This window comes from Actinia tenebrosa, unplaced genomic scaffold (genome assembly GCF_029948245.1).
Source record: "Actinia tenebrosa isolate PJP-AT-01 unplaced genomic scaffold, QUT_ActTen_1.0 PGA_scaffold2__45_contigs__length_23673736, whole genome shotgun sequence".
Taxonomy (NCBI): domain Eukaryota; kingdom Metazoa; phylum Cnidaria; class Anthozoa; order Actiniaria; family Actiniidae; genus Actinia; species Actinia tenebrosa.
Window position 1 is genome coordinate 1,601,990 of NW_028292579.1, and position 22,796 is coordinate 1,624,785.

Below are 22,796 nucleotides of genomic sequence, written 5' to 3' on the forward strand. Positions count from 1 at the left end.
GCATCACTACGCATGCGCGGCATTCAAAAGTCTGTAACACAGGAAGCCCAACCTTGTCCAGAGGCTGCAATTTTCAAATTCCTCTTTTTTTAAATTCAGGTAAAAATTTTAAAAAATAAATTAAATAAAGATATTCCAGAGGTTGTGTAAATTTTCTAATAGGATTTACAAAAGCTTAAGCACCTTTTTTGTCTGTTTTAAAAATAAAATATTTTCAGTGGGCTTCCTGTGTTTCCAGTCATCGAGCGCCAGTTTCTTCGCTACAAGAAACTTTGCTGTCAGAGTGACGGGCGGCGTGGCCATTTTAAACCCCTTTTAAAGGCTTAAAACCCACATTTTCCTGTCAAAGGAAACTCTTGAACCACTTTTGTAGCCTTGCCAACTATGTGACAGCGTTTCACGCATACTTTTTGGAGGAAAGACGCATTTGAAGTTTCTAGAAGTCAACGGTCGCGAGGGCGCTAAAATGGCTGCTCCAAACAAGAGAGCGTGGAAACTCCGTAAGTCTGTAACTTTTATATTATTTCTAGGCGTTATTGGAAACTTTAGCTTCTAAACTATGGCATATTGGTGTGGATGTAGTTGTTTTTGTCGTTGGAAGTGGAATTTTTGGCTTTACTTTTCTAATGTGGTCGAATAACGAGCCAAAAAATTCACTACCTGGTTTATAGAAATCACGCTGCCAGGAAGACCAAATCCTATTCCTTGTTACTTTTAAGGTTTCTCTTTAAAAAAATAAAACTATTTTTATTATTAAATAAGCAATTTATAGATTATTAGAAATTTTTTAACATCTTGCAAAGTAATTTAATTTTGTTTACTGAGATAATCCAGTTTTCCAAGCTGTTAATTTTATATTCGCATAAACTTTAAAAAAAAAAAATTTGAATCTTTTAATATTACTTTCTATCCTTCTTTAGCTGTGGAGGCTTTAGAAAGGGTTCTTAAATCGTTATTTACTTAGTAAGACTAAAGGTATTTTTCTTAGGATTCTGTCAATATTTTAGTAAGTACAATCGCGCAACTTCACATTTTATCAAATACGAATCAGTGTCTCCTAAATTATCCCCTAATTTTCTGATCAAATATTAAATGAGCCTCTACGATCGGTGATTTTTTTTTTTTTTAAATCATCCCTTAAGGCCCATTTTGTGTTTAGATCTTTGTCACAGCTAGCCAATGGGATTGTGTACTATCTCCATGGATATAATGCCATTATAAATAGATATATATATGTACAATGCGACTGTATGTGGGATAATGATTAATGACACTTGGCTGAAACCATTGTTTATTTTGCGTGTTAATTTTGTCATGAATTATTCAAATTCTTAATAATTCCTTGTAAAAATTTTTGCTATGGAATTTTTTTTTTCTTAATTTTTTGGCACTTTGAATTTGAACAAAACACACCTGTTTATAGAGAAAGTTTTGACCTACTGAACACTGTATAGTGAACACTGTAAATCAGGGTTTGTGCTACTCCTGAAAATCCTTGAAAACTCCTTGAATTTAATTCACGTTTTCAAGTGCACTTGAAAAACTTAATTTTTTTAATGATTTTTGCTAAATTCCTTGAGAACTCCTTGAATTTCTGCTTTGATCGTTACTTGCAAGGTTCAGTCTGAAATAGATCTAGTCATCATGTTTCCATATCAACGTTTTTTCCCTTTAATGATCGAGGGGTACTGAAAATGATTCAGAAAGTCAGCCATGTGCAACCACCGTGTAAAATCATGGTTTAGTTAGCTGAACATACTCCTTGAAAAATCATTTTTGGGTCATTGAATACTCCTTGAATAGTTCTCAAATCTCAAGTGGATACCTCAACATGAACCCTGTAAATATATCTTACCCTGGTCCTAATATGGATTAAAACTGTGCTCATAATATAATATATATCAACCACCACCCCATTAGCTCAGTTGGTAATAGTGCTAGACCTTTACATGGCTTGGATAACCATGTTAATGACAGTTAAATCCCTAATTAACTAGATACGTTAAAAGAGGACCACAAGTTTATCAGTCAAATTTCTGTCACAAATGTTATCCTTCATAAACGAAGTTAATTTTTAATTTTATATTTAATTTTTTTTTATTTATATAATGTTTTTTATTGCATTTCTTTATACAGAAGAGTTTGTTGCACATGGATCCAATGTAAATTGCTTGGCGTTGGGGTCCAGTTCAGGGAGAGTAATGGTGACAGGAGGAGAAGATCGTAAAGTCAACATGTGGGCCATTGGAAAACCTAATGTTATAATGGTAAAAAATAATTTATCTCATAGTTTATAGTTAAAGTTACTCTGAGTTAACAGGGCTTATAAGCGGTGGCCACAAGAGCTTTAGCGATGGCTTTGAAGTTGACCGCCTGCTACGTTTTCTTTTTTTATAAATAACCTATTTTCTGTTTCTTGTATCGGATCACAGCCAGCTATGACCACCTACTCTGAAACATTCTAAACAGTCATGGTCAACAAAAGTATAAATTTGGGGTGGGAATTATTGTAGAATTAAAAAAAAAAAATGTTTTCCAAAGCTAGAAAACATGATTGGTGTCTCTTTAGAAATATGTGTTTTGGGGCATCCAAAGTCTAAATCATTTGTTATAATTTTGTGCATTTGTCCTGGCTGACAATGTTCTGGTTATTATTTTACATATCTATCTTATATATCTATTACTAGATATTACTATATATTATTAGATAATAGAGGTTTTGCATCATCATGTGACGGCAGCCATGTTAGATGGCAGGAACAATACAATCGTTTTACATGAGAAAGAATTCAATTTCCAAGAGCAAAGGGATTTTATTGTTCTGCCATCTAGCCACAGGCAGCCCAAGCTGTATTATGGGATGGGCACGTGATGGAGCAAAACCTGTATATTAATCTTATTGTTGTTCTTGCTCTTCTTCTTCTATCTAGAGCTTCACAGGTCACACTAGTCCAATAGAATGTGTTCAGTTTAATGGTAGTGAGGACCTTGTTTTAGCTGGATCACAGTCAGGAACCCTGAAAATATGGGATCTTGAGGCGGCAAAAAGTAAGTTTTCTTGATCTGTTTTAGGAAAACTATATATCTTCAAGTTATTCCCTCTTGGTAATTTTGTTCCTGCTTCGTAGGAAAGGCACCATATTTTATTTTTCCAAAGCTACAGACCAATAATTTTTTTTTAAGTATTAAGGTGTTTTTGTTGCTTGGGTAGTTAAAAAAAGAATTGATTTGTGTTTCTCGGGAAAAAATTCCAAGCTCCAGAATGGATTCTCTCACCAGCATGAGTTCCAGTAGCTCCGTTGGTTAGAGCGTCTGATTAAGCTAAACAAAAAAATAAGAGTGTTTCCTGTTGCACAACTGACCCTAATTTTGCCGATTTTTGCGGACCATAATATTTTTTTCATTCCCAAATGCACCACAGGGTTCCTAGGCAGCTAATTTCCACTTTTTTATCAGTAAATAAAAAATCCGACCTACCAACCCCAATTATTTTTCTCATGCAACAGGAAACACACTTATTTTTTTGTTTGGCCTTGGCAAACAGAAGGTCATGGGTTTTAATCCCAACGGGAGCTTGGATTTTTCTTTCTGAGAAAAATACACTTGAAGAAACAAATCAATTTTTGTTTATTTTTTTCATTCTTTTCTTTTCTTCAGTTCTCAGAACTCTTACTGGTCATAAAAGTAGTATACGAAGTCTAGACTTTCATCCTTATGGTGACTTTGTGGCCTCTGGCTCTTTAGATACAAATTTAAAGGTAAAGTAAGGTACTCTGAGAACAGAGTGCTAAAAAAGTTTCTTTCTTATCCTTCGTTTTATGACTTTGTCAGTAATCCAAATCCATGGAGAAGTTAGAGGATATTTGCCTTTCCAGGGTTGCAGAATGTCTTGCATCAGGGGGCTGTTTTAGTAGACACTCTAATACTTATATGGCATCTTTTTCGCTTGCTGATAGGGAAAAGGGATAGGAGTCTTTCAATTTGCAGCTGCATAAGTTCTTTCGCATACTGCAAGGATCTGCTCAATTTGATACATTACAACCGCAGTACAAATATATATTTCATATATATTCTCATACACATATATATCTTTCCTATCAGGCTGATAAACCCACCTAATGTGTACTTGAAGTCTCATATGAGACTTGGTAGCTCAGTGGTTAGAGCATGGCACCGGAATCCCCAGAGCATGGGTTCAAATCCCGTTCAAGACTCAGAATTTTTTCTGAGTCTTTCAATTTGCAGATGCATAAGCTGCTTGATATACTGTGAGGATCAGCTCGATCTGATACTAAATTTTTGTGTTAATTTTTTAAATTTCTTTTATTCCTTGATGCATGAAATGTCAACTGAAGTGTCCCTCAAAACTTTGGAAAAGCTAACAACATATCCTTTAACAACAAATAAGGCTCATGATTTCTTGTCATTCCTTTAGTTATGGGATGTTAGAAGAAAAGGATGTATATTTACGTATAAGGTAAGGACTTTTCCTTATAGCCTTTGTAAAACCAGACAGTCTTGACTAGAAGAAACAGCAGACTTTCTATGATGTAAAAAGAAAGAAAGTACTGTTTTCTACTAATATTTACTTAAAGGGGCACTGAAAATTGATGAAAATTGGAAATGACCTGAAACTTAGTTAAACTATAGAGTGCACGCACTAAATCCGTGAACATTAATTAGTACTAATTAGTACTATTTCATACGGAATCCTTTGTTTTCTATTGTTTATTTATCACCATTTAGTACTAAAAGTTAGTATTTGTTTCACGGGTTTAGTGCGTGCACTCTATCTAAACTTGGTTTAACTTCATCTATATTGCCCCAATAGTAGTGAAGGAACATGTTTTCTTCACAGTCCAATTTAGGGGGTAGGGGGTGTCCATGTTCTCCATCTGAATTTCACAACTGGCTATGTTGCAATTTCAAAATCTTCTTGTATTGCCTGTCAGAATTTTACCCCTAAGGCTGCGTTCATAATGCATGGCAAAGGGGGGGGGGGGGGGGGGGGGGCAGGTGAAATCTTTAAATGACAAAAAAATTCTTAAGACCCCTCTTGAAGTCAACCAAAAAATAACTATCCCCCCCTGGGTAATCTCTGGTAGCTTCTTATAAAAATTTTGCATCCCTCCCGATTCTCTTTAAAAAAATTTCGAACCCCTCCCCATTTTACTGGTAAAAGTTTTCCCGATCCCCCTAAACTTCACCTCCCCTCCCCTTCTGCCATACATTTTGAAAACAGCCTAAAGTAAAATGTTGGTAATTTTGGTCCTTTGCTACTAGGTTGTGGCTCTTGTGTCCCGTTTCACAACCATGTTGCTAACTGAGCCTCATACCAGGTCCACTAGCAAGAGTCCAAAGCAGGGTTATTATAAAGTTTTCTATTTGTTCACTCACCAGGGTCATACAGACTGTGTAAATAATTTAAGATTTAGTCCAGATGGTAGATGGATTGTGTCTTCAGGGGAAGATGGAACAGCTAAGGTAATGGAATTATAATTATTATTCCAATAATTATTATATTATCAATAATTGTTTTTGGTTGTAGCAGAAACTCTCTTATTAAGGTTTTGCCCGTGATGTAACGCTGTGGAGAAATTTGCTTGATCAAAGTTGTCATACCAATATGAGTAAAAACGCAAAGTTTTGTAAAGATCGCACATAAACTATTGAAGATACTATTCTTTTAAAACATTAAAAATTTTACAAAGAAATGTATTTTTTCTGAGTTTTTCTGAGTCTTTCAATTTGCAGCTGCATAAGTTGCTTGATATACTGCAAGGATCAGCTCAATTTGATACAGTACAACCGCAGTACAAATATATGTTTCATATATATTCCCATTCACATAAAAAAATGTATGTTGGCAGCAAATTTTGTACATTTCTTTGTAAAAAGTGTAAAGTTCAAGAATTCATATATCCTCTGGATTACCGACAACCTTACTTTATTTTACTTTATGTGTATATGAGCAATTTCACTGTAAACTCTTTTTTCTGATAAAATGAAAAAATAAAATTTTTTGATAGAGTGACATCTTAAAAACCTCGATAAGATTCTGATTGTGTAGGCTTATGAGATGTAGCTTTGAATAGTCCCTTTTCTCATTCTGTAAATACAGCTGCGTTTCAAGACTGAAGACGCATCTCCGCAGGCTTAGCCTCCCTTAAGAGTAAATCATTTGCAAAATGTCAACTTTAATGTAAAGAATGTGCAGCTTGAACAATACCAATGTTTTGAAATCCCACGGACTTTTAATGGTATCTGTGAATAGCTGACTTATAAACAAGGCTAAGCCTGTGCAAATGAGTCTGTAGTCTTCAAAAACAGCAGTATGCATTGAATGTGAAACTGGTGTATTTCCCAATGGATTTAACTTTGACTCAATCTTTTGATCATTACTACTAGATATGGGATCTTACTGCTGGGAAGCTAATAAATGATTTTAAACTACATTCTGGGCCAGTTAACTGTGCGGAATTTCATCCTAAAGAGTTCTTGTTGGCAACTGGGAGCAATGACAGGTAAGCACTCTATTATTTATCACAGTCAAAACATTTCTTCTTCATGTAATTTGAGATTTTTAATATCCAAGCTTTTGGGGTCCATCATCAGGGATGGAATAAAATTAAAAATCTTAGAGAAAACTACCCAATAGACCCTTTTCGAGTTCCAAATTACTGCTGTGTTTCTTGATTACAGACTCATTTACACAGGGTTAGCCTCGATTTTGTGAAGAATATTCACATGTTCCAGTCAAGGTCCTTCAAGTTTCAAAGTGTTTGTATTGTTGAAGTTGTGCATTCTTTACTTTATCACGGTTGGTATTTGCAATTAATTAGACACTGATTCGAGGCTAAGCCTGAGTAAATGAGTCTGTAATCAAGAAACACAGCGGTAATTTGGAACTCGAAAAGGGTCTATTGAAGTATATGAGGATAGTATGACTCAATTATGACTATGAAAACCAGATAGTGGAAATATTCTGGGAGCCACTTGCAGTTGAGAAATTTTGGTTTACAGCCATTCTCAATCGCACATGCCCCCTAGCAATTGTTTCTGTCCCGACAAAGAAGGTTTTGGTGGACGTCAATCACAAGGTATATCCATAATATTGTCGGAAAACACCAAGCTATAATGGCACGTGCCTATAGAATCTCATGGAAACGCCTTGATTGACGTAAGTAGTATGGTAAAGAGGTCTATTGATGTTACTCAATACTTCTCAAGAGGTTTTCTTTTTCTTTCTTGAAAGATTGACACTTGAGGTCAATTTGACTTTCTTTTTTTTTTTTTTACAGAACTGTTAAATTCTGGGATCTGGAGACATTCCAGCTTGTATCGAGCACTGATGTAGAAACATGTCCCGTCAGGTGAGCAACTTGTCAATCACTTGCAATTGTTATGCTGTTACATTTATGGCAAAGGGTGTGTATCACCATGGTAACCATGGGATGAGTTTGGTCAACAATCCATCCATTTTCTCTCTGGTTGAAGAGTTTTTGGATCACAGACCCATGTTATCAGGGGCGAATCCAGGAATTATACGAAGGGGGACTGCAAAACCTGGTGTTAGAGGAACCTCTATGAATCAGAGAAAGAGGGGCTAGAAAACTTCAGCATTAGAGGAACTGCTATAATTCAAAGAAAGGGGGTGGGAAATTTCGTTATTAGAGGAACCTCGACGACTAACCAAAATAAAAGGGCGGCCACAACCCCTTGGGCCTACCCCTAAATTCGTCCATGGTTACTAATATTAATACTTAAGGCATTTTCCATCAGGTCTAGCCTACCAGTCCATTCTCAAATGGTATGCGTCAGTTCTTTAGAACTGGTTAGCCAAGGTCTCAAAACTCAATGAGAACTAAAGCGTACCATTTGAGAACTGGCTGTTTGGATTGCTTGGTTCGACCTAATGGAAAGCACCCTTAATACTCAGTGCCAGCCAGAAATTTGGTATTAAATTAAGGGTACGCTTTATATAGGAATATTGTACATTTAATCCTTTATTGTAAATTTTGCAACGAATAATTTGTATTTTTCATTTCTGATGGTATAAATAAAGCCATAAGACAAGTTCTCTTTTTTTAAACAGATGTATAGATTTTCACTCGGAGGGGATTGCTTTGTTCAGTGGTGCACAAGATTCTCTTAAGGTAAGTCAACTCACAGAAATCACAGATGATATTATAACAAAAATCATGGGTTTTTCTCTCTACTACCCAAAATTGGAATGTGTTGTTTTCATTCTATAATTGAAGGGCTACATGCGAAAACGGCCTAAGTGACTTTTTTAGGTAAATTTCAAACTTTGTTTAATAGGACGTTTGCATGATGGCGTCATTGACTCCCTTGCACACACTTTCATTTGTTCAGTTAATTAGCACCAAATGTCTTACTATTCTCATAAGGGAATACAAATCTAAATAAAAAAGAAAATTCGTGAAGCATTATGGTAGTGGGAGTCAAATGACGCCATCATGTAAACATCCTATTGAAACAAAAATATCACCAAACAGCTTCTTTTAGTCCAAATATTGATCTTTGCAATTTAGTTTTGGTGATTTTGACTGAGAAAGATGAAAAATGTTCCTTGCTTACGATCTAGCTTCTTGACAACCGATCATTCGTCCATGAACTTGTACTAATTTGCATCACTTGATGTGATCACTTTGTGATTACCTTTAGTTAACAGTTTGTCTAGGTGGCATTGGTTAAAGTAGTCGCGCTGTAAGCCAATTGTCCCCATAGAAGTGAAGGGCATCTATTATTTTCCTCTGAAATACCTTGCAGCCTCTATTTACTACTCTCAAAACTCCAGTGTATGCAGGCTTAGCCTCACTCCTGAGGTCGGTAAACAAAAGCAGAAATTAGAATAACAAAACAAGCTACTCCTGGATTCGAGGCTAAGCCTGCATACACTGGAAATCTATGAGTTATCAATAATTTCATTGCTTTGTGTGTGACTAGTGAACCAATATAAAAGGTCACAAATTCTTAAATTTATTCTTAACCCTTAGATATATGGCTGGGAACCTGTCAGATGTTATGAAAGCTTTGCTCTTGGTTGGGGGAAAGTTGCAGATTTTTCACTTGTCTCAAACCAGTTGGTATGTAGAATTGTTAAAGAGTATATCAAGGACAAAAATTTATTTTCAAAATCACTTATGTGAACATGAGAGATGAGAAAGTAAGCCGTGTGGGATGGGCTCAGAAATCATATAAGAACATATGTAATTTTTTTCCTTGATATACACTTTAAAACTACTTTTATGAAAATTTTATGATTATGAAGGTGCTGTGCTCTGAAAATGTTCTTCAATTTTCTTCACTAGCTTATGAAGTGAAAAATAAGAAAATAATTACTACAATTTAAAAACATTTGTACCATTTTTTCGTGTCCTCTCTTTTGCAATGTGAAGAAATTAGTTGGAAATTCCAGAGGGGTGGGGGGACTTTTTTTTTAAAATTTCCATATATATTTGGTAGGTATGGAAAATTCTGGAACCACACAATCTTCACTTTTTTGTTTCCTTTCCCTTCTTGTGATTGGTTTAGCCAAATAATCTTAAATTAATGTCCAATTGTTAATAAATGTATTATATATTCTGATTGTATTTAGATTGGTGCTGGATTCCACCAGTCCAATGTGGCAGTATGGGTAGTAGATCTAGGGGTATGTATCTTTTCTGCTATATCAAATAGAAATCATATACTAGGGAATGACATGTGGTCTGTAATGGTCTGTAATGGGAAAACAGTGGATTAGATGTATTCGTCAAATCCTATATATTCACAGGGACCGCGGAGCATATTGAAAAGGATAGGGGGGGCTTGCACTTGAAAATTAAGCATATTCTCAATCAAATTTTAGTGGGAAAAAAACGTTTTTTATTCATATTTGTATTTTTGGCGCAAAAAGCTCCCCCTGGCTCTGCGGTCCCTGATTCAACACCACATCATTACCTTGACTATATCAAATAATGATAATATTCCTGCTATCTCCAGCACTTAGAAAACCTCATAGCAAAAGCTAATGAAGAAAAGAGTGATGTAGGGAATTACGTTGGGGTAAGTAACTTTGACGATTATTATGAACAAGCGTGTGGGTATGTTGGCTAGTAAGTGTGCTACTGCCTACTTTAAACAAGTTTCATAGTTTAATACTCAGTGACTTCACACACTTGCTTTGGCTATCTCTATCCCTAGTTCTTGTTGCAGAAGCTTTAGTTTTTCTTTTCTTTTTTTCAAGGTTGAGTGAAGTTTATCCAAATCAAAACAACATTTCTTGACATGCTTAATTTTTACCCACTTCGGCGACTATATATATATATATATATATTTTTTTTTTTAATGTTTCACTATCATTAGATTTAGTTTTTCTGATGTATCTTTTAGGGTGTTGAAATTGAAATTTAGAATTTGGGCAATCCTTGGTATCTTTTAAGGTGTCTCTTTATGAGCTAGAAATCATTAAATCATGCCATTTTTAGAAGACTTCCAGAATCTCTTAGGGATATTTTTGAAAAATTTCCACAAGCATACCCACTGATTTTACCCCAGAGTACCCCACCCCTGGGCTCCTTCCCCCCCTTTCCCACCACCCCTGAGCATTTTCCTGTGCACCCCAGTTCTATATTATCATGTAGTTATTCAGACCAGTAATACCAGTAATATCTGGCATCTCTGTATTCTCTGCCAAAATTGTCTCCCAATATCTACCCAATTCTATTCCAGGAGGTCCAAAGAGAGAGTGCTCCTGTTATTGAGCAAGTACTGGTCAAAGCCCCATCCACAAAAACGTATGTTTATTCACACTTTTATTAAATACTGTCATTATTTTAGAATTATGGCATAGCAAAGTTCTCACTGACATCACCTATAGACCCCTTGGGTGTAATGTTTTGACCATTTCAGACCATGTGTCATTCCCTAGAGTATCATTACGTTGTTTAACGGCTACACATGAGAAGACACATGAATATGGATACAACTCAAACAAAGGATCTTAATTCTCAAGAGAATGAGACTTGATGTGAAATGGAAAAAAAATTTAGTCCCAAGTTTTATATAACTGCAATTTTCATAAACATGCAAAATCTGTCTGAGTTGCACGCTGAAATTAATCAGTCGTTACCTTTCATATTTTTGACTGACGGCAGTGAAAAAACAAATTTCAGCGTGCAACTCAGAGACACAGAGTTTGTATGTTTATGAAAATTGCAGTAATAAGTCAAGTAAAGCTCTATGAGCTACTGAAACAAATCTGGGTGAGAAAACATCTTTAATGTCAGTACTTTTAATATTGTAGTCCTCCCAGACGAGCCTTTAACACAGAACGGCCACAAACAACATCAACAAAAACTAAGTAAGTCACCAGTACAAAGACTGAAATTTTTAACTCATTGGTGAATTTTATCGCTTTTTGATTGATCTAGAGCTGAGGGAGATAGAAGGATAAACCAATCAATTGCATCAGCAAATCACGCGCCGGCTTGAAACTGTTTTTATTGCAATTTTTAACCTTGTTTTCATAGTTTTAGCCCTCTACAAAAGTTAAAAATTTTACTCAATGCCCTAACCCTTTGAAGCCCTTCCCCACCCCACCCCCCACCCCACCCCCCCCCCCCCCCACAAACACACACAAACAAACAACTCCCCACCCTCTCCACCCAATAAAAAGGTACTTTGTGGTACTTTCCCTAAATGGAATAAAAGTTATATCAGGATAAACATTTTAGTTTTTTGTGCAAAAAAAGAGGGGTGAATAGACACCCCCCTTCCCCTCCCCTCCCCTGGAACCACCTTAATATGATGTATATTGTCTTAGGTCATCACGTCCCAGCCCTCCAATAGTAAAAGAAGAACCACCAGAAGAACCAGAGGAAAAAGAAGGAGCCGATGAAGATAACATGGAAGCAGTATTTCAAGCCAGAACAAAGCTAGGTAATCCACTTAATGCTTTGCCATTTGCAGACCATGTGTCATTCCCTAGAGAATCATTTCTTTGTTTAAAAGTTGTACACGAGAAGGCACATGAATATAGGTACAACTCTAACAAAGAAACATCAAAGTGAAGCCCAGTTACCTAATTAGGTAGTAGCAAAAATCACAAATTAAAGTTATCAAAAAGTTGTCAAAAAGATGTCAAAAAGAAATCAAAAACTTTCACACTGCTGCTCACATTACAGCGTGTAGCACAGTAACTCTTAAATGAAATTAAATCAGTACAGATGGCTTGTAGCCTAGGATCACAGTGTTATTAACTGAATGAAATAATGATAATATTAACAGCAGTGTTATTAGTTAACATTAACTTGTGCATCCATGTAGATCGATCGCCGAAACCAAAAAAGAAACACGAACCGTTCCAAGCACCAATTGATGATACGCCAGGTAAATAGAACTAAACTAAAAAGCTCCTAGGTATGCTCCTACCTTTAAGGCGCTGACACACGGTGCAACATTGCACACAACATTGCATGCAACAAATTTGAATCGGGGTGACACACATTGCAACAAAATTATGCAACATCACTTGTGTCAGCCTGTTATGTTAAGATATTTGGTCAGCGGTTATAAATTTGGTGCAAGCTGATTGGCTGGAAATTTCAAAATGTTGCAGGTGATGTTGCAGCCATGTTCTCATGATGAAATTTGTTGCGAGCAGTGTTGCCAGAGTAGAGCGCGATTCAACTTCAGATTTGTTCGTGCAAACAATTTTCAGGTGTAGACACAAGCTGCAACAGTCCTGTTGCGTGCAATGTTGCATGCAATGTTCTACTGTGTGTCAGCACTTTTAGTTAACATCCTTTCCTCTTCTTCCTGGTCTCCATGCTCCCAGGGGTTTCCAACGACCATGATCCTTTGTGTTTAAATGATAGATTGTTGAAGATTGTGTTGATGTGACGTCATAGTGAATTAGAGCAATTGTAATGACTTTCTCTGATCATTCTTTTAACTTAAACCCCTTTATTTGCTTTCTTGATGTTTTCCCTTTTCCCTTCCTTTCTAAATAAATAAGTTACTTGCTTCCAAGTTAACTGGATGCCACTACTTTTCAGCCCCAGCACCTACGCCTGCTCCAGCACCTACACCTATCAGCAGAGTACCCATCATGCCAGAACCTACGAAGGTAAAACATTCAATATTTTATAAATTGCCAATGAAGTTGGCAAACGTAGAGGATTTTTGAGTTTGTTACAGAAGTACATCATTTCTTTTGTTCTAAAAAGGTTTTCTTAGAGTACACTCCATAAAAGGTAGTGTGCATTGTTTTGGTACTGGTTTTGAAAAACTGTTAAACTAGTTTTTGTGTAAATATATCTTCAATATATCTTTTAAGGTCTGTGTCGTTTTTAGGCGTGGGATCAGCTATCTCTTATTGGTTAATAACTTGAACTACACACAATTTCTTCCAATGATGTGGCGCAACATCATACATACTTTTATAGAAAAAATCTAGATGATCAATTAACTTTGAATGTATAAAATTTCCTCACTTTTAAAACACTCCCTTTCAATTTCTCAACTTTATTACTTCGTTGGCACATTCAGATCCCATTACTAGACCTAGTGTTTGGTATGACAAGTATGTTATGAGATCAGAATATCTCAAACGGAACACTGTTTGATATTCCTTAATGATATTATTAATCTTATTTGTTTGCTATGTGCATAGCCCAGTCAACCTGAGCCAGTTGCTTTGACCCAGACCAAAAACATTGTGCCGTCAGAGAGAGACAAGCCAGCAGGTCTGCACATGTCAGACTTTCTACCGGTATGTTAACAGTAGCTAATTCACAGCATATCAAGGGCGCTGGGGGGGACTGTCCCCTCCCCCCCAAAAAAATGTGACTTAAAAGACTAAAATTCATATGCTTTTTTCTTTTTTTGTGAAAGATTATTTGATTATCTAAATATTTTATAGTATATATTTCTCTTTTGATACTACAAGTTACTGTTCTGTACCTTGTATCTGGGCACACAATTTCATTGTCATGCAGAATTCCTGTGGATAAGGTGGGACACTATAAACATAAAATGCCTACGTGTGTGGTGGCATGAACACGGCACATTGCCCCTCCCCTCTGTGTGGTGGGAAAATGGTACATTGCCCCCCCCCCCCCCCTGTGGGCAAAGTTTTACTACGCCACTGTAAATGGGTCTGTAATCAAGAAACACTGCCTCGCTTTGCAAATCTGTAAATTTTTTATTTTATATATTAAAAAGGTAAAGCTTCATTTTTATTTTGATAACTTGGTGAGTGGTTGCCCAATTCTCTCGAGCCCAGGGTTCATGTATAAGGTGCTTGAAGGCACACACTTTACCCCCTCATACTATCAGTGCTCCTTATTACGGTTATTTAAAGCTAAAGCTGCGCAGAACAGAGGGTATTCATGGGCAGACGTAGAGATCCTGAGGATTCAACCCTGAACCTCTAGATCTGAAGGCTACGCACTAACTGAGCTACTCCTACTATAATCGTTTTTTAATGTTTCTTAGTCTCAAGCTGTGATCACACCTGAAATGCCAATAGATGTACCCTATGATGATAATAAGTTTATTCCTCCGGAACCAAAAATATCTGAGGCAGAATGCCTGGACATGCTCAACAAGAGTAAGTAAAAAGTATTCGTTATTATTAATACTGTCTTCATGTTTTATCGAATTAATTATTGTTAAAGTGTTTGGTTTGACTCACTTCTTTAATTCAAAATTTATCAACCAAAACTGTTTGACATCTCTTTTATCAAACATTGAAACAAATGCTGGGGTGATCCAAGTTGGGGCAGGGCAGATCAAACCCTGAAACAACCTCTGGGCTGATCTAAGCCAGGGCATGGCTAACTCACAGATAGAACCCTCAAACAACCTCTGGGCTGATCTAAGTCAGGGAACAGCTAACTCACAGATCAAACCCTGAAACAACCTCTGGGCTGATCTAAGTCAGGGCATGACTAAATCACAGATTGAACCCTGAGACAACCTCTGGGCTGATCTAAGTCAGGGCACGACTACCTCACAGATTGAACCCTGAGACAACCTCTGGGCTGATCAAAGTCAGGGCATGCCTAAATCACAGATTGAACCCTGAGACAACCTCTGGGCTGATCTAAGTCAGGGAACAGCTAACTCACAGATCAAACCCTGAAACAACCTCTGGGCTGATCTAAGTCGGGGCATGACTAAATCACAGATTGAACCCTGAGACAACCTCTGGGCTGATCTAAGTCAGGGCATGGCTAACTCACAGATTGAACCCTGAAACAACCTCTGGGCTGATCAAAGTCAGAGCAAGACTACCTCACAGATTGAACCCTGAGACAACCTCTGGGCTGATCAAAGTCAGAGCAAGACTACCTCACAGATCAAATTGGAATTTATTTTGCTTAAAAAAGAAAGTGGTCATAAAACCAGTGAAGTAACCCTCTAATCAAGGGAGACACGTGACTGACAATCTCTGATACATTTGAAGCCAAATAGTCCAGGAATTAACCATGAGAGATGCAAGTGCAGCACCCTTAATTTCTTTGTCGAACTTGAAGCCATATACTTGTTTTCTCTGGATTTTCTTTGGACAAGGGGACGTAAGAACGATCTAATTCAAATTCAAAATGATCTTATTATTTTCATATAATTGTTCAATCATCACAGGCCATGCATCTATCTGTAGTATCATGTCGGCAAGACAGAAGAACCTGTCCGTCATTAATCGTTATTGGGTTGATGGTGAAACAAAAGTGAGTTTTCTGCATAAAACAGCATAGTCAAATAGAAATATTTACATATTTATATTTCTTTCTTCCGTAAGTTAGTATATTTATTATTTTTGTTATTGTCAACATGCCAGGGATTTTTGGTTGGGTTAATAATTCCTATAGATTATTGGGACGGGGATGGCATAGTTAGGTGTTTAATACCTACTACAGGTTACACGGCACTATTTTGTATCAGCTGGTTGGCAGTCTTTTTATTTTGGCTGGTGTTCATTTTGACAATACACCTCTTTTAATATACCTTGGGGGTAATGTTTTCCCATCTCAGACCATGTGTCATTCTCTAGAGTATCATTTCTTTGTTTATCAGCTGCTCGTGAGAATACACTGAATATGGATACAAAGATTCCCCTTTTCAGACCATGTGTCATTCTCTTGAAAATAAGATTCTTTGTTTGAGTTGTATTCATATCAATTTTCATGTATCTTCTCATGTCCAACCGTTAAACAAAGAAATGATACTCTAGGGAATGACACATGGTCAGAAATGGAAAAACATTACTCCCAAGGTTATAACAGTAAAATATCTCCTTTATCATTGTTCTCTTCAGACAGCAGTACAAACAGCAGTTAACATGAATGATCCAGCAATCTTTGTGGATGTACTCAATGTACTCTGCCTTAAACAGTAAGTTGTTTGTCATTTAGTTTTAATAAACAGTAAATTTCATGGTCATGGTTGGGGTGCGGTACAGTAGGGCTAAGTAACATGCTATCAAAAAAAATAGGGCAATAATACAATCAACGTCCATAGCACAATGTGCACTGGATTTTCGCTGCCAAATGAGCTTTTACATGCCTTATTTGGTAAAACAAGGCAGCTTAGCCATCGAAATTTGTTGGTTTAATATACAAAAGCCTGTGATTTATAGTATGCAAATGCATTAATAACCCATTCTAGTGCTTTTGCACTAATTGGGGAAGCTGTTTTCCACACACACACTACCTCTGCATTTTAATATTCTATACACACTTCTGTGGACTCACATGTTGATTTTTATGGAGGGAAGAAAACCAGAGAACTTTGAGAAAAATCCTTGTAGCATAGGAGAGAACAACACATCAAGCAAACTAAACTTTCTCTTGGACGAGTGGATTTGAAAGCAGGCATCGTGCGACAAACTTAGCATTGGTGAGAGATCAAGGCATTAGCAGCATAGGCCACCTATGCCACCCTTTACCATTAATATTATTATCGATATTAATTATTATGGATAATATTGATTGTTATCGACAATATTAATTATTATCAATATTATTAAGTATTGTAAATAATAAGTATTATTATCAATAATGTTAATGGTGGTAATTTTTTTTGCAGATCTCTTTGGAATCTTGGAATCTGCATCCTTATTTTACCTGAATTAAAAGACTTATTTATTAGTAAATATGAAAGGTATGAATCGTTAAATCTGCTGATTGTACTCCAAGATAATTATTTAATAATAATAATTTAATCTTCATCAATTTAAGAAATAAATTCAACTTCAAACATTCACTATTTATAATTATCGTTGAAGTGCAACCCACAAAAGTTTGCTGCCAACTAGCATTTTGACGACTGTCAATCAATGAACTTTTGATTTGGACTGAATTAAATATTTCAATCCTGAAATCCTCTAAAATCTTTGATTCAGTCCAAAATTATTTCTCTCACAATATTGTGCTAGAGTATATTGTGTTGGCAAACATCAAACTCCAAGGGTTGCACTTTAACGATAATGGTACTAATGTGTAGTTCCAGAAATTATCCATATTCCACCCACAGAGGAATTTGGAAATTCTGGGGAGGAGGGGGGTCAGATAAAGAACAAAAATTACAGAGTTTGTATGGAAGAAAATTTTGAATTTCTGGGGGTAGGAGTGGGGGATCTTTAAAAAAATTCCTTGGTGGGGGGGGGGGGGGGGTATGGATAAGTTCTGGAACTACACAATATAAATTTAATGTCAGAATTCTGTTGTCCATTAACATCTTGCAAGAGTCTGACTCAAGGGCAGATCCAGGGGGGCAAAGGGGGGCTGAAGGCCCCCCTTCAGCAGAACAAAAACGATGCTTTTTTATATTGTTTTCCATTGTGTTGACAGAAGAAACTCAATTAGCCCCCCCCCCCCCCCAAACTCAATTAGCCCTCCCCTAAAATTTTGGCTGGATCCACCCTTGTGACTCGATCAGTGCTTAGCAATGAAGAGTCATTTAGTCCTCATGACTATAAGTTTGATATTCCATTTGTAGCTATGTACAAGCAGCGGCATCAGCACTGAAGCTCGTCCTGAAGAACTTTGCTCCAGTTATCAAGAGCAACATGTGTGCACCACCTGTTTCTATAGGTGTTGATCTTGTTAGAGAAGAGAGGTGAGAATCAATATGAATTATTGAAGAAATAGAAAATGTGCACACATGCTCTGTGCTGTTAAGCCCGGTTTACACTAGCGATTTTGTCCATAATAAATAATGGTAAAGAATTTACTCGTAAAGTTTTTTTCAGGATGCCAAGATTTTCCTAGACGAATGTCTGTTTTGAAGGATGAGACAAGAGATTTCGTATTTCTGAAAATTGCCACAGAAATCGCCGCAAAAATCGCCAGTATAAACGGGGCTAGGTAGAACACGAGAGAAGTGTTAGGAGAAGCATGACGAGTAACAGAGTGCTTCTTGACAATTCATGAGTGTTTTGCCAATCCCCAAGTGCTTTATAACTCCACACAGTACAGTGAGCAAGTTTTTTTTTCTTTTATAAAATACAAGGACATGTGCATGCTGTACAGTGTGCTCTCATGAAGCATGCGCTCCCAACCAATAAGAATGCGAGATTTATAACAGTTATTTTATAATTTTGTGTACCATGCATGCGTGCGTGCTTTCCAAGCACAGGTTTAAGAATATCTAATAATGGCAGATATAAGAGTTACACTCTGTTGCCTTCAAACAATTGTTTTAAGTCTAGGCATTTGGGTCAATACAATGAAATGTATAGAAAGTGACCCAAATGCAACAATTGTCTGAAGGCAATAGAGTGTAACTCCGATATCTGCTATTAGTCACCTCAGTCGAGGTGATTATTGAGGAACATTTACTGAGCTGCGAGTCTTCCAGTGAGTTTTGCAACAAAAATATAGAACAATAGGTTTCAAACCATTCTGCTCCATTAATTAAACAGAATGGTATGGAATCCCATTTGTCAACTTTATCCATCGTTATATGACGTCTTAACTATGTAATGTTTAATAAACAAGCAGGAGAGTTTTATCGAGTATATTGAGTAAATTAGTAATTTACTTTATCAAACTCAGGAATAATTCATGAGGAAAACACAACAAAAATCACGACTGTGAAGAGTGTTGTAAATCTGATACAAAACTGTTAATTTGCATAAACTTTAAGTTGGATTTTCTTGGCCAAATTCACGTTAATTTTGAAAATTTTAGTGAAACACAAAGGAACTAACCTAGACGTTTGATAAGTCATATACAGTATTCGTGTCTGTGTTGTATCAGATATACAATCACTCGGCTACGCGTCGTGTTTGTATATCTGATACAACACGGCCACTCATACTGTATATATTGCTTAAAAGTTGTCTATTACAGCTGTAGGTCCAAGGCTTTAAAGCCGATATTTCTTATGTAATTTCTTTTTTAGTTACATAACTAATAATTGTGTAACAATCTACTGAAAATGTTTCTGTTCTCTCCTAGATACCAAAAGTGTCAAACATGCCATTCACACCTGATGGCTATTCGAAGTGTAATATCAAGCAAAACAGCTGTTTCTGGTAAAATGGGAAGTCTTTTCAGGGAGCTGTCACTGGCTTTTACTATCCTTGATTAACTGTAAATAAAGCATTGGTACCAGTTGATGGGCCAGAAAACCCTGGGTCACCATTTCCAGGAAGGCGCCTCCTCTTTTCCAGGCAGGAAGGCAAGTGAAGTGGTCCAAGAATTTAAGGTCAGATAGAATAAGATTGTGTTTTAGATACATGAATGAAAATTCCATTGGAGGTATGATAGCTCTAGCTTGCATTTAGGTGATGTTACATGAGACTATTTTTACCCCAACATTGTTGCGTTAAAAGTTGTCCTCTTGTAACATGGCGCGCACAGCAACACAAATCAGTGTTAACAATGTTGGGAGTTTTGAAGGCCATTCAAAAACCTGCAACATGTTGCTGCACAAAATCGTAACCACGTGCTATGTTACATGAGAACGAATTTTGTGCAACATTGTTGCACAAAAAAATATAGTCGTTGAGAATCGTCTCATGTAACACATCATTTAGTAGGTAGGACACGAATTCCAGTTTAATTGCCAAGGACATGGCTGTTTTGAATGCCGCTGACATCCTATGATAAATAATGCCAGTAATAATGGTTAATGATTATTTAAAAACTTTGCCGACAACATGACAATGATATTGTTAGACAATAACTTGACCCTAGTGTATAAACCGCATGTTGTGAGTGAAGGTAAAAATCACACACTTATTTACCAATAAATCCTCATTTGATGATAGTTTTGATAAACTAATTAAAATTTTTTTAAATCCGTGGGATTACGTCTTATTATTTACCAAATAGGGTACAATCGTGGAGTAATCAGTAACTTATTTTGGCTTTTCAAACTTCATGGCTCATAATTCCAATAAGAATAGGTTTATTTTTCAACTAAGTTACAAAAGGAATAATACTCAAGGGAATGACACAGTATGAGGTCTATAGAAATAGACGTCCTTATAGTCTGTTCTTTTCTTGCATCATCAGCATTAATGTAAGAAAAACTTACCGATTCGTTGCAACTCTTCTTTACCACCGTTTGCATTACTACGCGGCCACCCCAGACACAAATCGCGTCGTGTAGTTTGCAATAGACTGCCGTCAATCAAACACCTCATTCTACTTGGATGTACTCAAACTCTTTGCAATCGCTTTCTGAACTTTCCTTCGTGATATCTGACTAAGAAAGCTTGATAGAAAAGCCAACTCACTGATCCAAACGTGTATAAATGGCATCAACATGAATGATTGATGGCAGTCTATTACAAACTACATGACTCAATTTGTGTCAGGGGTGGCCGTGTAGTAACGCAAACAGCTGTAACACTCACGATATGACAATAAATTGTTGTTGTTGGAATATCTTACTTCAGCCACTGTAAATAGATAAATTGTGCCATCAATGTTATAATTATTTTTAAACTATTCGTGTGCAAAGTTGAGTTATGTCCATGAAGTGAATGCCTTAGATATAATATCACACCTTGCGAGTTATGGTATATGATACGGAGATCAATAATTTGATTGCAGTTTTCTAATGCTACTTGTTAGCAATTCCACTGAAAACTGTGCAATTTAACGACAGTCAACATTTACAGCACGGTGTTCAAGAGTATGACCATATTTAATGTATTTTTATACGTGCAGGCTTTTTGCTGACAAGGGAGTTTAATATAGAGGTATATATAGCTTGGAGTGCCTGTAGTTAGATGGCAGAACAATAAAATCCCGTTGATTCCATGAATTGAATTCTCTCTCATGTAAAACAATTGTATTGTTCCTGCCATCTAACATGGCTGCCATCACGTGATGTACATAACCTCTATAATATACCCCTTATTTGATAAAACCAGCCAGCTTCGTATTGTGTCAGTTTTACATTCACAAGCCTGTGAATAAAAGTGTGGGAATATATGAGAATATCACATGTTAAGAGCTTGATATCATTTTTATTCACGAGTTTCCATATGATATTGCGAACCCGGGGGGAATCCATGAAAAAAGTACCAGGGATGCCCGTGGGAAATTTTCAAAAAGACCCCTAAAAGATACCGGAAGTCTTTAAAAAAGGGCGTAAAAAGCACCTAGGATAAGCCATATCGATGCGCGCTTCTCTCCTTTTCCGACACCCTAATAGATACCAGTAAATGCTGATTTTCAAAAATTCGCATTTAACACCCTAAAAGATACCAAATCGCGAATTTTTACCCCTAAGAGATACGACGAGCATCCCTGGTACTTTTTCCTCAGAGTCCCCCTCCCTGGGATTGCGAACAAGTAAGTCTGCGAGCAATTAAGTGATATCATATGGAAAAGGAGTGAATAAAAATGGTATCAAGCTCTTAACATGTAATAATTCATGTATTACCCATTTAGGGTCGATAAAATGACAAACTTTTCAGTTCACCATGAAGCGATATCGTATCACTTCACTGATGTGGTTTTTATTCACAGCTTTATCACACTGATATCAACCCTAAAAGTGTAATAAAATTTATTATCGTTGGTCATACTTTTGCATGTTGTGCTGAAGTTTTCTTTGTCACAATGTCTTTATTTGTGAAAAAACATTTTTAGCATACCTTTAATTTATGACAAAATGTATTTACTAATGAATAAAGTTTGTGTTTAGTTCTTAATTTTCTGTGTGGCCTTTTTCTCAGTAGATTGTAATTTTCGTGTGAGATTTGTTAATCGAACTTGGGGTATTGAAGTTAAGTCTCAGTGAATTTTGTGTGTGTGTGTGTGTAAGATTTGTTAATCGAACTTGGGGTATTGAAGTTAAATCTCAGTAGATTACCTTTTTTTGTGTGTGAGATTTGTTCATCAAACTTTTGGTATTGAAGTTAAGTCTAGATTTTCTGTTCTTTTCTTCTTCTTTTTTTTTTTTTTTTTTTTTGTTAGATTCTATGCATACAACTATTTAACTCACAGAAATACTCTTATTTTTATTACATCGAAAAAAAATTTTTTACACAAAAATTTTTACAAAGTCAATTTGTATACTATGAATAAAAAATCTCATTATTTAGGTGTCTAGACTTTCTAGTGCTCTTGCACTAATTGGGACACTTTTGACCCATCCACAATGCCTTTACATTCAATATTCTATGTACATAACGCTCAACTCACATGTTGATTTTCATGGAGGGAAGAAACTAGAGAACCCGGAGAAAAACCTTTGTAGCATAGGAGAGAATAACACATCAAACAAACTGGATTTGCATTATATGGTATCCACAGGAA

At 36.3% G+C, this 22,796-nt stretch overlaps 1 protein-coding gene across 1 annotated transcript; it reads left to right on the forward strand.

Moving 5' to 3' along the window:
* Positions 1-251: 251 nt before the first annotated feature.
* Positions 252-22,189, forward strand: LOC116297403 (katanin p80 WD40 repeat-containing subunit B1). Its single transcript, XM_031705624.2, has 24 exons — positions 252-500; positions 2,137-2,267; positions 2,931-3,048; positions 3,658-3,758; positions 4,436-4,477; positions 5,401-5,484; positions 6,409-6,524; positions 7,302-7,373; positions 8,096-8,156; positions 9,021-9,110; positions 9,623-9,676; positions 10,009-10,071; positions 10,738-10,802; positions 11,312-11,368; positions 11,831-11,946; positions 12,334-12,396; positions 13,065-13,135; positions 13,682-13,780; positions 14,506-14,620; positions 15,658-15,743; positions 16,331-16,407; positions 17,101-17,175; positions 18,013-18,132; positions 19,476-22,189. Exons 1-24 carry the CDS (start codon positions 467-469, stop codon positions 19,606-19,608), a joined length of 2,043 nt encoding a protein of 680 aa, XP_031561484.2. The 5' UTR covers positions 252-466; the 3' UTR covers positions 19,609-22,189.
* The last annotated feature ends 607 nt before the right edge of the window (positions 22,190-22,796 follow it).